Raw genomic sequence first — 17503 nt, 5'->3', positions numbered from 1 at the left:
AGGCCGGATATGGCTGGTTTGAATGCTAAAGGGTTAAGCTAAAACTAGGTTGCAATGTTTGTATCTGAAACTAGGCAGCTGGAAGGAGCCTCTGTGTAGTCATTCAATTTGCTAGAAATAGCAACCAAATTTCATATCACACACTGAAGCCATAGAAAATGACATTCAAGAATGTAGTCCATGAGTGTTTGAGACTGAAATGTGGGGAAATTGAGGTTTGAACAGCTTTCATCATTGTTTGCTTCTATAGAGCTAATCTGGGGTAAATAACAACAAATTTATATACCCTCAAATATACTACAGAAATTCCATAACTTATTTTTGTAATTCTGAAGTCAATTTCATATGAAAATGCTTTCGTAAGAGGAAAAAATTACATTATTGATTTTACTGATAAAATATATTTTCTGTTTTCCAGATGTAAAATATATTCTATTCTGTGAGTTTACTGTATTGGAAGATTATCATCATCATTTTAATAATGTCTATTTTTCTATGCTTGCATGTTTGAAATTCTTCTGAAAGTGGCTGTGTGGTAAGTAGCTCGCTTACCAACCACATGGTTCCGGGTTCAGTCCCACTACGTGGCACCTTGGGCAAGTGTCTTCTACTATAGCCTCGGGCCGACCAAAGCCTTGTGAGTGGATTTGGTAGATGGAAACTGAAAGAAGCCCGTCATATATATGTGTGTGTGTGCGTGTATGTTTGTGTGTCTGTGTTTGTCCCTCTAGCATTGCTTGACAACCGATGCTGGTGTGTTTATGTCCCTGTAACATAGCGGTTCGGCAAAAGAGACCGATAGAATAAGTACTGGGCTTACAAAGAATAAGTACCGGGCTTACAAAGAATAAGTACCGGGGTTGAGTTGCTCGATTAAAGGCGGTGCTCCAGCATGGTCGCAGTCAAATGACTGAAACAAGCAACAGAGTAAAAGAGAGAGATATTTTGATACAGAAGTCAACTGTTCAAGAAATATTAAGACTCTATCTGCTGTACAACTTGAACCTCTGATTAACATATTAAGATTCAAATTTTACATTCAACATATACAGCAGCTCCAAAAAAGCAGAAGAAAACATTGTTCGTTAATAAATGGCATTGCTAAACAGTCTAATAACTATAATTTACTTATCTCATGCAGGGAGAGCGCTATGAAATACTTAATGACTCCAATGAGCACTGGTGGCTTGCAAAGAACAAACGAGGGCAAGTTGATTAACTCTTTACTCTCTCTCTCTCTCTCTCTCTCTCTCTCTCTCTCTCTCTCTCTCTCCTCTCTCTCTCTCCTCTCTCTCTCTCTCTCTCTCTCTCTCTCTCTCCTCTCTCCCTCTCTCTCTCTCTCTCTCATACCTGTTTCATTCTCTCTTATCTCTGTTTCTCTCTCTCTCTCTTTTCTCACAGGGAGAAAGGCTACATTCCATCCAACTATGTGAAGAAACTGTGTGATCTGGAAATATTTGAGTAAGATCTTTGTTTACTTTTCTATATATCTTAATATATACATAATGCATGCGGATTGCTTTTGTGTGTGTATACAAGTACATACATACATGCACACACAAACATACATATATATATACACACTGTCATATATACACACACACACACACATACATAACCATAAAGTCAGGATGTATAAGAGGTCAATATATATACAGGGTGCATAAGGTATTTGAGGATATACTTTTTTGGGGGGGTGGGGTGTCATTGCTGAATTTTTTCCTAACTCTATATAATCTTTCTTCAGAAAATAATAATGGCAGATACTCTGCTTACTCAAGAAATGAAGAGGCATGCTGGTATTGTGGCTATAAAGGTTGGGCATAACGATTTAGAAATATCTCAGCTTTTAAAAGTTGCTGGATCTTTCATCTACAAAGTTCGTAAGAAGTTAGAGACCAAAGATGGAAACATCACCAGTATCAAATTATACAAATCATTCTAAACACTCTGAAATCATCAGAACACTTGAATTTATCCAGTAAGTTCAACAGACCATTGATTACAATCCCAGAAAATCCATGAGATCAATTGCAAAAGATTTCCATGTGTCAGAAGGAACAATGACATCAGATATTAGTCTTATGTGATGAGGAAGGATCGATTTATGTCAGAAAAAGCAAAAGAAAATTACTACATCAGATTTAAAGGGCTCTTAAACAAATTGAAAAGTCCAGCAGAAGAAGATTTGTTTTGGTTTTTCTCAGATGAGAAAAACTTTGACCAAGATTAAAAAGTTAACAGAAGAAATGACAGATTGTTATGTGCAGACCCTTCTGAAGTTCCAAGAATTATGTATACAAAATTTCCTGTAACTATCATGGTTTTAGGGGTTGTCAGCAATGAAGGACATGTGATACCTCCTTACTTCATTCCTCAAGGCCTTAGAGTTAACTCTGCCACCTACACTGAGGTCTTCAAAAGAGTTGTTAAGCCTTGGATAAGAAATATATTCTTGAAAACATATTTTGAAAATCTGTGTAAAAGTACCTCTTTTGCTCTACCCTAATGTACTGTGCATGTAATGGAAGGCCATATATGTTTCAGCAAGACTCTGCACCATCACACAAGGTTCAAGTAATGCAGGAATGACTAGCTGAAAATTTTCATGATCACATAACCCCTAATATTTGGCCTCCCAATTCCCCAGAACTCAATTGATTGGATGTGTGGAGCATTGAGAGAGAGGTCAATGAACATGTCCATAACACCAAAGATTCTTTGAAAGCCACCATATTCAGAGCAATGTCCAAAATGAATCCAGGACCACTTGTTTCAAGCATGTAGACAATTTAGATCTTGTATAGAAGCTGAAGGTGGCTTTATTGAATAACATTATAGAAATGAAGGTTTATTTTTATCCTCATAACATTTTTTAATAAAGTTATTATCTATCTGTTTTTCTTATAAACATAAATCTGTCCTCAAACATCTTACACACCCTGTATGTATGTGTGTGTATATATATATATATATATATTATATATATATATTTATGTTAAACGATGATGATGATGATATATTTATATATATATATATATATATATATATAGATATATATATATATATATATGTATATATATATATATATTCATATATATATATATATATATTTATATATATATATATATATATATATATATATAGAAATTATTATATTTACTTCAGTATTTTTGTTTTAATGAATTTTTTTCTATTTTCAAATTTCTTAAAGAACTTACTTTAAGTACACTGTGTGCATGTAGGGTGATAGGGAGATGGGTTAGAGTACTGTATACTCAATACTACATGTAGAGTAGTATTATTTCAGAATTTGAAAATATCATAAATTTCAGTGACTGGTATTTTTATTTCCATTTGAAAAATCACAAGATGAAACTGTCAGTCAAGAAGATATATTCATCGTACAGCATTGTAAAGAAAATATATTCATCATACAGCATTGCAATCTTCAGGCAAGATTACAGTGGCATGAAACTCGAGATACAAGATAAAAATTTATTTTCAATTAACCATATCCTCTATAACATGTATTGAACACTCTTCTCTCATTTGTTTGACACAGTCTAATATACACACATACTCACACACAAAGAAATATATAAACTGTTGACATGTTCAACATGTATACATTGGAATATTCAACATAGGAGTATAATACAATGAGTAGAGAGTTCCTTTAATTGAACAATTAGAATTACTAAATTGATGAAACAGCCTCGGGCTGTTGCCAGCCTCGCCTGGCCCCCATGCCGGTGGCACGTAAAAAGCATCATCCGATCGTGGTTGTTTGCCAGCCTCGTCTGGCATGTAAAAAGCACCCACTACACTCACGGAGTGGTTGGCGTCAGGAAGGGCATCCAGCCGTAGAAACATTGCCAGATCAGACTGGGCCTGGTGCAGCCTTCTGGCTTCCCAGACCCCAGTTGAACCGTCCAACCCATGCTAGCATGGAAAGCGGACGCTAAACGAAGATGATGATGATGATGAATATAAATTTTATCCCTGTGTTACTCCATGCACACTATTTTCTAACAATCTTCTATCATATCCCTCCTCCTCCTTCCATTTAGCATCTACCACCTCCACTTCATCTTCCTATTGTACCTATCTGCTAACCTATTTCAATGTTTTAACCACCAACTCTACTACTGTTCCATTTCTCTCTCATAGTTGGTATTATAAAGACATCACTCGACAATATTGTGAGATGCTGCTGAAGAAGGATGGTCGTGATGGTTGTTTTATGGTGCGTGATTCCACAACAAAAGGAAATGTCTACACTATCTCTGTTTATTGTAAAGAGTAAGTACCTCACAGTCTTCAAATAACTTCAGAAAATGAGTCTCAATTGTATTTTTAAATCTTTTTGTATGTGTTTCTTTATCAGAGATATAATTCCTTTGCTTTTACTATTGTTGAGGTTCGTCCTGCACCTCAGTCTCAAATAAAAGATCTTTCCACTGAAGATATGAAACTACTTCTGAAATATGGTTGGCAGGCTAAGAAGTTCACTTTGCAACCTGGTTCTCATATCAGTCCCATTGTCTCATATTTTTGGCAGGTGTCTTCAAACATAGCCTCAAATTTACCAGTGGATTTTGAGTGACTGAAACTGTGTAAGTGACTATAAATGTGTGTGTGTGTGTGCATACATGTGTGTGTGTATGGATGTAAAAAGTGGTCAGACATGTATGTCTGTAATCATGCATGCATAAGTGTCCACCCAAACACTTTTCTAAAGAAAAACTAAAATCAGATTCAGAATCAACTGGAAAAAAAAAAAAGAAAGAACAAAAGCACACTTTTTGCTCATTTGGGCCTAGAAAATTGCCTTCTTGCCACCCTTAATTTTAATTATTCTTCTAATTATTCAACGTATCCATGTGACATTTTTATATACTTTTTGATAATATTTTTCTGATAATTTAATAATTTTCATTGTCTGGGGAGAGTCATTCTCTTTTAGTGCCTTATTATTTAACACACTCACCAGTTCGATTTCCACTCATTTATTTATTTATTTTTTCTAAAATTTTCATTGCATCTTGCAACCTTTTTAATAGTTGTTGACTCTGTCCATTATCAGAGCCACATTCTTTTTCTTTGTTTCTTTGTGTGCATGTGTATACACATATGCATGTATGCGTCTGTGTGTATGCATATATATATATATATATATTCTAGTTTGGACAAACTCTTGTAACTGCAGTGTAGAAACCAAAAGGAACATAATGGAGAGCATCCATCATAAAGCTAACTCTATCCCCCAAAGTATCAAAGTAACTATAGATTACCCCACTAGACACCCTAACAATAGACTCCCTGTCCTTGGTACTAAACTTTGGTTAGAGACTGTGAACAACAGAGTACAGTTCCTCCACTCCTATTATATGAAACCAATAGCTTCTAAATATGTTGTTCACAAGAACTCAGCTTTGTCACACATAAAAATCAGCATAATGATAGCAGACTTAGAATAATGAACCATGTGTCCCCACTATGCAAACCCTATGAAACAAAGAAACATGTACAGAATTCCATGCACTGCATGCAATTCTCTGGATATGATCAGAAAGATAGAGTTCAGTTATACAGGGGAGCTAGAAAGAAGTTAGATAACATCATATGTAATGAAACCAGTGGTACCTGCCCTACATATAGAAGTAAAGACTGGAATAGAATACAAAGAGATATGACAAAGCAAACAGAGTGAACACGTGGTACAAGACCGACAAATATCAGGGATAAAATTGATATGTGTGCATACATGCATATGCACACATACATATGTCTATACACATGCACAATGATGCACAAATGCATGTGCATAAACAAACAAACAAACAAAAAGAATGCAGCTCTGACAATGGACAGTCAATAACTATTGAAAAGGTTGCAAGATGCAATGAAAATCTTTTAAAAAATAAATAAGTAAATGAGTGGAAATGAAACCAGTGAGTGTGTTAAATAATAAGGCACTAAAAGAGAATGACTCTCTCCAGACATAATAAAATATGCTTCAACACATGAATTCACATAAAGAATCTCGCAAACCAAATACAAAAATGAAATAGTAATTTTTATTACCAGTGTAGTTATTCTATTTATAGGTGGCAGAGATTCTTTAGTAGGAGTAGAAAATTTTTTAAGGAGTTCAAAATTTTTAGAGAGTTCAAAAGACTTTTATATATTTTCTGAAAGAAATTTCTATAAAAAGCAAGAATTTTTCAGAAACAAATATTGTTATGAGAATTTGAAAATATTTATAAGATCCAGAAGATTTTAAGCTGATTTAATTTAATTCATTTGGATGTCAATGGTTTATCACTAATTTTAGGCTAAAATTTCACAGTATTCATAAAGATAAGAATTCCGATTAAATCCATATAATATGAAATGCATTTTCATTATTTTTCTAGCATAAATAATGTTTTATTCTCATGGCATGATTTGGTTTACTGGTTTGTAAAGAAATTCTGTGACTTTATATATAAGTAAATCCTAGAGAGAGAAACTTCTGGACTTTGAAACATGGTTTATCAGATTGTTGCATTTCCACATGACATAACCCAGAGTCAAGTTAGTAAGAGGGACAATCAATAGTAAAATTATCAGATTTAATTTATTAATAAAACACATTTATTCAATATGGTTTTATTTTACTTTTAATTCATCAAGTTATTGCTTGGGTATTTCACCATGTACCCAGGCTAATATATATATATATTTATATAATATATATATATATTATATATATATATATATATATATATATATATATGCCATGATGGATCGTTTGCCACTACACACATTTTTTTTCTCTCCTTTTTTTCTCTCCTTGTTTCTCTCCTTTTTTCTGTGTCCCTTTCTGTAGAAGAGCATAGGCTCGAAACATAAAAGACTTTTTCTATTCTTGAGCATTATACTAATACATCTGTTTGTTTTGTACACCACCTGCCTTCCTCTTTTGTTTTTTTCGTAAATTCTCCCTATATATATATATATATATATATATATATATATATATATATATATATATATAATGTGTGTGTATATATATATATATATATATAATGTGTGTGCATAACTTTTGCTGACATATATCTATGAACGATGTAAACCACAATGAAAACAAATTGATAAGCTGGGGTTTTCAAAAGACAAAAAAATGCCTTATATTTTTTCTGCCCAAGTTGCATAGGTACCCCATTGTTATTGTCACTATTGAAAATATTGTGAATTATTGTTTATCTCATTAGAAACCTGTAAATTTATGATGCTCTTGTCCACTAAATATGATATGAATTCAATAAAAACATAATATATTTGATGTAGTTTTGACATTTGCTGTTTTTAATGGTTTGGTATGGAGTAAAGGACATCACTCTTCTTTAACACCAGTTAGATTGACTTGAATAAATGATCATGAATAATTACAACTCAAGAGCTACAGGGCAAACATGAGCAGAGAAGAAATTTCAGAGGAATGGCTTTCAAGGGGAAAGGATGGGATGAAATAGTTAGTATGAAATGTGGAGTAAGGAAGTATACACAGCTTGGGTGATTGATGACAAAAGGAGGGATGAGTGAGTTGTATGAACAGAGTGGAAATGCAGGCTAGAAGCTACTTCTGAGGAGTAACTGGCACTATTATAACTGATGCAAAAGGAGTTGCTTAAAGAAACTCTGACATTATACATCAGCATACATAACAAAGGCACCTGCTATGTTATTGCATTGAATAAAAACTATGTTGTAACATGATATTCCAGAACATTAAATAGTCAATAGTTAAATAGGTTTTATATTTCAAACTGCCACATTATGGCAAGGTTTTTAGTGGTGCAATGCTTCCATAACATGGAAGATGCCTATCCTAAAACAGAGGTTTATGAAAAAGACTTTTACAACATTGGTTAAGCTACTAGAAATTGCAGCCAAATCTTCTACTATCTTAAATATGGTAAGACATATTGGTGACTGTATCCCTAAATACATGCTATGTATGTCTGAAAGAACTAAAAAAAAAAGACAGTCTAGATGGTCAAGACCAGCAATTGTCCAAGAGCTAAAGTGAAAACAAAAGCAACTTAAAAAACAGCATTTCAAGGCTGGCATAACATAATTTAAGGAAAGATCATCTTCATAATCTGAATATATGAAAACAAATTTTTTTTTTTTGTTTTTTGTCTGAAAGTATGTAAGGAATTAAACTGATCAAGGGAGTTGATGTTTAGTTCAAATTGTTACAAATTCAAGGAAAACATGGGATTATGGGAATGGTTTGAGGTTACAATAATTTTAGGAAGAAAGGACTGAAAAGAAATGATTGGATGTATTCTAAAATATTTTATATTGCATTGGTTTACATTTTCCTTCCTATGGAGTCAATAGTTGATCATTACTGTGAGGCACATAAAGGTCAGCCGTTTGACCTATCCATGGAAAGGTTTGACATTTCCATGGATAGGATATTAATGACAAAAGTAGATTGCTCTGGCTGGTGGTGGTTGGGGTGGAGTTTTACTTTACATTTAATTATATTTTGTTATTAATTTATTTAGTTTTTGTTTTTTCCTTTTAAATTTCAGGAAGTCTCGCCACTACCATATAAAGGAAACGCCAGATGGAAAATTTTACTTGCACGAGAAAAATACTTTTGATACAATGGCTGATCTTATTTATTATCATAAACATAACTCTGCAGGTAGTAGAGTTTGCAAATTGTAATTTAAAAAAAAAAAACGAAAAGTAAAGCATGATACTAAATACCTTGCAGTATTGTTTCATCTTTCTAAATTTCATCAGTGTTAATTTTGTATTTCTTCTATTCAGAGGGTGATGGAGTCAAGAAAATAAAGACAAGTAGTGAGTCAGTGAGGGAGTCTCTGTTAGTATACTAATTTGCATCATTGTTGGGCATACTCCGGGGCCACTGAGTGAACAATTTGTAACTGATGTAGCTGTAAAGTAGGGGCATGTCCTGTGAGGCCACATTTACTCAAACTTCCACCAGACTTGTTTATATTTCTTTTATGTCTATTTGTAATTCAACAGTTTTGCACTTTCTCATTCAGATGGTAATTTGTAATATTAGGAATAGCAGCCACATTACCTCAAATTACTCGCACTCTAATAATTTAGTAAAGGATCACATTGTGTTAGCTATACAAAAAGATGAACAGGATGCTCACAGTTCAAAGTCTGTTCAGTCAGGTTTCACCTAAGGTAAAACCACAACAGCATAAAGACATGTTATACTAAAGATAATTATATCTGATATACCTGCCTCCTATCAATATACAATATTGATCTCAGAGGTGATTGGAATTAATGTTGACTGACATCACTAACTGGTGATCAAAAAGGGGTTGGGTGCTGATAATGCAAAGTACCCAAAACAGATTTTTGTCCTCCTCCTCCTTCACTACTACTAATACTATTATTCTTTCACTGCCTCAATACAGATTCATGATCAGAGGCATCTAGCCATGACCCTCCCATCTTTTCCTTTTTAAAATAGCAGGGTGTAGTCTGAGGGATTTGGGATTATTATTCCTTGTAGGTTGAGTGGCCATGAAAGTGCTCCCTTATTAGCTCATCTTTTCAGTTAGTAGAAGGAGGAGGGATAGCACCCATTACTTATATAGGTTGATGTAGTTGATGCTCAGTTTAAATTTTGTGGGGAGAAACATAGTAAAAGTGAAATTTCCAGAAGTGTTTAACCCTAATGGACTCAGTTTTAGTGTCAGACAGAAGTGAGATAGGAGGTCTGTTGTTTTGGTGCTGAATGAAGAAGTAATAGTGTGTAGCTAGGTAGTTTAGAAGAGCAGAGGTGGTTGTAGTAAAGTTTGACAGAGCTCTGGATGTTGAACCTAATATGGATGGAAGCACTCCGTCGGTTACGACGATGAGGGTTCCGGTTGATCCAATCAACGGAACAGCCTACGCGTGAAATTAACGTGTAAGTGGCTGAGCACTCCACAGACACGTGTACCCTTAACATAGTTCTCGGGGATATTCAGCGTGACACAGAGAGTGACAAGGCCGGCCCTTTGAAATACAGGTACAACAGAAACAGGAAGTAAGAGTGAGAGAAAGTTGTGGTGAAAGAGTACAGCAGGGATCACCACCATCCCTGCCGGAGTCTCGTGGAGCTTTAGGTGTTTTTGCTCAATAAACACTCACAATGCCCGGTCTGGGAATCGAAATTGCGATCCTACGACCGCGAGTCCGCTGCCCTAACCACTGGGCCATTGCGCCTCCACTGAACCTAATATAAAATGACACTGTATAGAGAAGAAATGATGATAAGCCTCTCTGAAGATGCATCCTTCAACAATACGTCAATATGATGGAGAACTGGATGTTAAAATGATGATGATTATAACAATAAGAGTTAGAATTTTCAGAAATGTTTCAAGTGCAGGATTGAAATAGTTTGCATTCTGTTACTGGTTTCAATTTTTGGATTTTTCCATTTTGGAGAACTCCAGTGATTTTAGTCTGAAACATCAAACCCCCACCTCACCTCGATAGTTGCAACAATTATAAAGGGACATAACTCACAAAATAAATATTACACCGATTTATCAATTTTTTTTTTTTTTTGCTGATAAATACACATCTTGAAAACATGAGCGTTTTATAATTTTATCTTTTCTTTTTATGAAGTTTTTTCATATTTTTTTGTAAGTTGTTGTTTGAAAGAAGAAACTTCCTAAATCTATCAAAAATGTTTCTAGACTTTCATGGTCTCATCTTCAGAATGTTGTTGTGTTGCTGCCTCTTTATTATAGGTTAGGCCAATGTGACATCACTGCATGACCATTAGATTTATATGTTGAGAGGTGTTAGTATTTAGTTTATGACACATCTATGTTGTCTGTATGTTTATTTTAAAATTGTACTTTGGTATGAATGTTGCTTCCATCATTATTCATTTGGTTGTATTAATAGGTCTTGAAACAAGACTACGCTATCCTCCAACTCATGAGGCCAAAACAGTTCCAGCTACTGCTGGATTTGGACACGGTAAGTGATATTAGCCACAAAAACTTTAAGAAATGTAACAAAGTACATAACTCTCACCTAGGGTTAGAAAGAAAGAAAAGATAATGTGGGTATAAAATCACATTTACAAATACAAAGAGAGTGAGAGACATTATACAACATATGGAAGGATGTGTGTGGAAATTTAGAAGTATACACACAAATATATATGTGTGTGTGTGTAATCTTTATCATTGTTTTAATGTCCGTTTTTCCATGCTTGTATGAGTCAGACAAAGTTCATTGAGGCAGATTTTGTGCAGCCAGATGGCTCTTATGTCACCAACCCACACTTGTTTCCAAACAAAATATTACCCCATAATTGAACATGTTTTCATGAAAGATTGAAAATAAATTACACTACTTGTATGATAGAATGGTCTTTTAGAACTGTCACATAATGTCAAAACAAAGAATCACACACAACAGTCTTCTTTCAGTTCTGTCAACCAAATACACTCACAAGGCTTTGGTCAGGGCCATAGTAGAACAGACTTCCCAGGGTGCTACACAGTGGGACTGAACCCAAAACCATGTGGTTGGGAAGAAAACATGTGCCTAACCCATGCTAGCATGAAAAGCAGACGTTAAATGGTGATGATGATGATGATGATGAATGTATTTACATACATAAATTTGAATAGAAATAAAAAAGGACCATTAATTAAAACAAGATATAATTAAAGAAAAGGAAACATGAATGATTGGATTAGAGCACTTCATGCCCCTGTTCACTTAACCAGTTCTCAGATTGTATTTGAGTGCAGTCAAATACACCAGTAAGCATTTTTTTGAGATATTCAATGTTAGGAAACATTGATGCTCCTTCACCATAGATCATCATCATCATCATCATTTAACGTTTGCCTTCCATGCTGGCATGGGTTGAACGGTTTGACAATAACTAGCAAGCCTGAGGACTGAACCAAGCTCTGCTTTGGCATGGTTTCTATGGCTGGATGCCCTTCCTAACACCAACCACTTTACATGGCACAAGTACTAGTGAGGTCATCAAAAGAGAGAGAAGATGGTGAAAATATGTTGAAGTGTACCTTCAAGTTACAAGGAGGTATATATGTGAAGTAATACAGACAATTGATGGGTGACTTCATGGGAGTGCAAAAGAAAAGTAAGAGATGGAGGAGAGAGGAAATGCAGTGAGTGAGCATAATTGGAGAGAAAGGGGTTAGGAAGATGAGTTGCATGGGAGAGAGATTTGTCAGCAACAGATTGTGTGCAGATAAGTTTCTGAGAGTGTGGAAGGACTGGGAAACAGGAGGGTGGGGTGTGAAGAAGATGAGTTGTCAGGGAGAAATTTGGAAGTAAAAATGTTAATGTGTGTAAATTAAATTTTAAAAGTTTGTGAAACAAACCATTGTTGTCTATGGGCATCAAAGGCAAGCATTCCTTAGGAAATTATAGTTCTTTTAATTAGTATTTCAATGAAGATTTCATTTGCTAATACTTGAATAGATTGTGTTTTGATTGAAGAGGCAGAAATATATCTTCACTCTACTAAAATATAATAATACCAATAGCAAATTAATAAATATGAATAGTAGATTTTAAGATTTTTTTTTAATTACCATTTTTCATTATCTCTTCAGATTGCTGGGAAATCAGCCAATCCAATTTAATCAAAGGCAAATTAGTAGGTTCTGGTTGTTTTGGAGTAAGTAATTTACCTCATTATCTTATTTTCATTAAGAATGTCATAAATGAAAGGTGCAGAAGTGTTATAGAGTGCCTACCTAAAATGGCTTATAGTATTTATGTTCATCTCTTTGCAATTATTCTTTTCAAATCTCTCTAGAGTTGATAAAACTTAAGTAACAGCTGACATTCCTTATCCATTCCCTTTAAGGGAGTCAATAAAGGAAGGACCAATTATAAAATGCTGAAGTTTATTTAAGATCTTAGATATATCCCTTACAAAGTTCATAACTTTCTTGATATCAAATGACCAGTAATATACTAGTGTAAATTTAATCAACTCCCATACAAAAAGTGGTCATGTAATGTGAAATCATCTGTAGCAAATATGGTGACACCTCCAGTATTATTAAACTATATCAATGAAACTGGGTCTAATACATCACAAACAGATCACAGAATGGTATCAAAATCTTTGCTGTGAAGATAAGTATTAATTATTTCTGCTTGACCATAAGATGAGTGATTGAAGACATCTTTGAATAAATTTGCCCAGATAATTATAAACATTATAATTGTCATTTTAATTGTAGACTAATTCTTGGAATAATCTCAAATACATTTCTTCTTTCTGTGCTACTGCCATTTTATTTGTTGACAATTTCTTATGTTGGATTCAAAATTTCAAGCAAGTTCCTCTTAAAAACTAATTCCTCTAAAACTTCAATATTAGATCCAAAAATGGGTGATGAGGTTTCAATAGTAGTAGAGAGGCAGATAAAATACTTTAAACTCTTTAGCTTCATCCTTCCACATCATTAATTCAAATTATGTTAAATCTGCTTTCAACATTGAGAGTAATAAAATGATTTGTTATAAAGGTATAAGATCAGACATTTTGTGGGGGGTCAGGTACGGCGACATGCACCTTTGTGGCACATTGCTACATCCACAATTGTTCATATTTGCTCAGGTAATCCTGGGCAACCCTCCAAACAGTGTCCCAGTTTCTCTCTGCCTCTGTGAGACACTTTCTTATTCACTGTGACCATGTAGCATTTGGCTGACCAACATATACTGTTGTCATCCCAGTCAGATCCTCAGAAAAGAGAACATAATACACAGGACCCAACTCATGAAATAAGTTTTATGAGCAAACTGTTTTTGTGTTAAAGTAACCCCAGAAATTTACTTGTTCTTAGTTTTATTGGAGTTTGAACTATGAATGTTATAAGGCTTTTTGTCTGGTGCTCGACTGATTCTACATCAAGGCATTTTGTCTGGTGCTCGACTGATTCTACCTTTTGGCATAGATAAAATAATGTTTCAGACTGCTAGCTCATGAGTAGTAAGTTTAATCAACAGAACTACCTGCTCATTGGATCATTGTTTAATAGTTAACTATTCTGCAGACATGTGTACCTTTAACATAATTCTCAACCAGAATGAGTGACACAGTGTGACAAAGCTGATCAATTTTCAAACGTACTTCCACAGACTTTCCATCTACCCAATTTTTCTCACAAGGATCAGGTCAACCTAAAACCGAAGTAAAGACACTTTAGCAAATGTCACACAGTGGGACCAAACCCAGGACTTCATGATTGCAAAACAAACTTCTTAACTATTCTGCTATGGTAGTATTAAATTATCTAAAAGCTGGCCAGATCTGTTCACCTATTCTTTTTCTTACAATGCACAGTGGCTTTGAGGTTAAGATGTTGAACTATCACCACAATTACATTCACTGAGTTCTGTTCCAGAGCAAAGTTGTTAATTTTGTTTGATTTTGGTTGCCAAACTGAACAGAAAGAAAGAAGAGCTAAACTATAGCAATAGAATTGAAATTAGAAAATAAAAAATGATTTCATTGACATATAAAGCATCCGTACCATAGAAACATGGCAAAGGTGATGTAAGCCTGTTGAGAAATAAATAAGTTTGACCAAAAAAAGTTACTTGCCATAGATTAGCATCTCGTTCACAAGTAGAATGAAGATTATCTCTTATTTATTTAACACTAACAACAGAAGCCATAGCTAAGCATTGACTTTCTAGAATCTTATGATTCATAAAAAATTCAGTTTTTTAAAGGAAGGTAACTGACTTTCTCATCATTATCTCTCTATCCTTCAGTCACTCTTACCCCATTGTACTTTCATAATATGATTGGCATTTGGACTCTCATCTATCTTGTAGAATGTATACGAGGCTTTATGGAAGAGCAACATTGTGGCTGTCAAAGTGATGAAACTTGATACTATGTCGGAGGACAACTTCATTGAAGAGGCTAAAACAATGACGTAAGTTATACACACATTTTCCTCCTTTGTCTGGTGGTCAAAAGAAATGTTTTTACCATGTCCAATTTGTAACAAATTCATTTACATACAACATCCAGTAACCACGATAGTCATCATCTTACTACCATGCCCAATGTTGAAATATTTCAGTTGTTTACTCTCTGCTGTCCAAGTAATTCTTTTTTTTACTGTCTGTTATTTTAGAACGTCCAGTTATCAAGTTATAACCACTACAGCCATTGACCCAATGACATGCTGTGTCTAGTCTATGTCCCTACAGCATCAGGCCTTCTAATATCCAAATTGTATAGAAATCTCAACAACACCCATTCAAACCACTTGTCTCACCTTCTCATCTCTGCTTTAACTTCCATCCAAAACTCTCAGTTAAACACAACCCAATTCTTCTCCTGAGCTGCACCCTTCTGAAAAATTCTCTTTACCCTATTTTCTGTATAAACCAAACAAAGATTGATTGATCTGAAGAAATTCAAACAGCACAAGTACTTTAGCTGCCTTGTGTGATGGAGTCTCTTACCAGTGATATAGACATGGATCCCAATCATTAGAAAAGTTAATAAATTACCATTATCTAATGATGAATGGAAAAATATTTCTTCTATCCATTTTGAGGATTTTGTCGACAATAGGCATGACTGTGTTATTTGATGGACACCAGTTGATACCACTCCCTTACAGTAGATTTGTTTTCTAGCAAGAAAGGAAAATAACTACTCTGCTGCTGTTGTTGTTGTTTAGTCACTTGGTCATCTTTGACTGACAAGACTTATGTATTCCTCTCATTTTAAGATGGTAGAGTGTAATTTGAAGGATATTTGCTTGCTTTTTCTAACACATCATTCAAAGGCTTCCTTATTAAATCATTAAATATTCTGTGTTTAATTTCACGAGGCCTAATTACTTGGAGGTTCTGCAATATTTTTATGTGTGCTGTTGTCTGGAATATAGTTGAAGGGAATGAAACCTCAGTAGACCTAGTTTTTCTGACTTGAGATTGTGAACAATAAATGAATTGAATGCTTTTAATCAATGGAATGTTTTTAATCGTAGGCCTGGCCAGTCAGAGATAACCAGGGAGCTAAACAAATATTTACCAACAATTCATCTCTTATTCATCTCAGTTTTGTTTTGTTTTCTTTATCAACTGATGTGAAGCCCTTGTTCTTGTGAAATCTTATAAAAAAATTTCTTTTAATATTTTACAGGCAACTTAACCACCCCAACCTGGTGCAATTGTATGGTGTTGTAACCAAAGCTAAACCACTTGCTATTATCTTGGAATACATGCAGCATGGTAAGTGTTTTACCTGTTCTTCATTATTGCAGTGGTGGTGGCAGAGGTGGATATCCTTGACATAGTGTTTCTAAGTCATCATTTCAATACATTGTTGCAGCATTCCTTCCACATTGCCAAAATATTAAAGCCTGCAACACTTACAGTGGGAACAATACAAGACAACAGTGAGAAAATTATGTCAGGCTACTCCATTAACTGCTAAGATCAGGCCTGGTGTGATGTGCCAATTGCACAATGGTAACTCAAAAACTGAGCCAAATGTTTGTGACAATTTCCAGAAAAAGAAAGGTGAAATATCTAATGCAAAAGATTTTTTCTGGCTAATAAACGCTGGTTTGAAAAGTTTAAGAAGTGTCGGAATTTTCACAGCATAAAATAATAGTAAAGCTGGCAGTGCTGACACGGTGGCTGCTACCACTTATCCTGGGCAGTTGAAGAGAACAATTGCTGAATAAGGCTACACATCAGAGCATGTACACAATGTTGTTGAAACGGCAATTTCCTGCTAGAACTTTTGTTTATCAGAAAGAAAAATCAACATTAGGATTTGAAGCTTTCAAAATATGTCTGATGCTTCTGGGAGGAAATGCTCTTGACCATATAAAATTAAAGCCCCTACTGATGTATCACTTTGAAAATGGAAGGGCTTTCGAGAGTTACATAAATTTTTAGCTACTTTTGATTTATCTTTGAAATAAGAAGTCTGGTGCAAGCTTCTGCCTGGCCAGCTCCTATCAAACCATCTAACCCATGCTAGCATGAAAGGTGAATGTTAAATGATGATGATGGTGCTGGTTGTGGCAGTGGCAGCAGCAGCAACGATGGATATATATATATATATATATATATATATATATATATAATTAATAAATATAAGGGTAGCAAAAAATTCTCTGCCACCAGTGGTCTAGTGAGAAAGAAAAAATAGTCAAAGACTATATAATATACATTCAACAATATAAGGAATGGCCATATAGGACATTCGACTCACTAGAAAGAGCAGCCAAAACTCATACCGCTAAATAGTTGTAATTCTGAAATAGAAAGAGAAATAAAAACGTTTACCCCTTTCAACTCTGGACTATGCATAGTTTCGGCAAAACTTTGGCAAATGAATTAATTAAATTAAATTAAATTCATTTACATCTGGCGTGCCTCGTCAGCAGAGAGCCTA

At 34.5% G+C, this 17503-nt stretch overlaps 1 protein-coding gene across 1 annotated transcript in view; it reads left to right on the top strand.

Annotated features, from left to right (window-relative positions):
• LOC115218386 (tyrosine-protein kinase TXK) overlaps positions 1-17503 on the top strand; it is a 156400-nt gene that overhangs the window by 127159 nt on the left and 11738 nt on the right. The window contains exons 7-14 of the mRNA XM_029788167.2: positions 1142-1206; positions 1402-1461; positions 4174-4305; positions 8595-8710; positions 10963-11037; positions 12663-12727; positions 14908-15011; positions 16238-16326. Of these exons, the coding sequence (XP_029644027.1) occupies positions 1142-1206; positions 1402-1461; positions 4174-4305; positions 8595-8710; positions 10963-11037; positions 12663-12727; positions 14908-15011; positions 16238-16326 (706 nt within the window). The remainder of the gene's footprint in view (positions 1-1141; positions 1207-1401; positions 1462-4173; positions 4306-8594; positions 8711-10962; positions 11038-12662; positions 12728-14907; positions 15012-16237; positions 16327-17503) is intronic.

Source organism: Octopus sinensis, linkage group LG13, assembly GCF_006345805.1.
Source record: "Octopus sinensis linkage group LG13, ASM634580v1, whole genome shotgun sequence".
NCBI lineage: Eukaryota > Metazoa > Mollusca > Cephalopoda > Octopoda > Octopodidae > Octopus > Octopus sinensis.
Note: the sequence above shows the minus strand (reverse complement) of the source record. Positions and strands in the feature narration are given on the sequence as shown.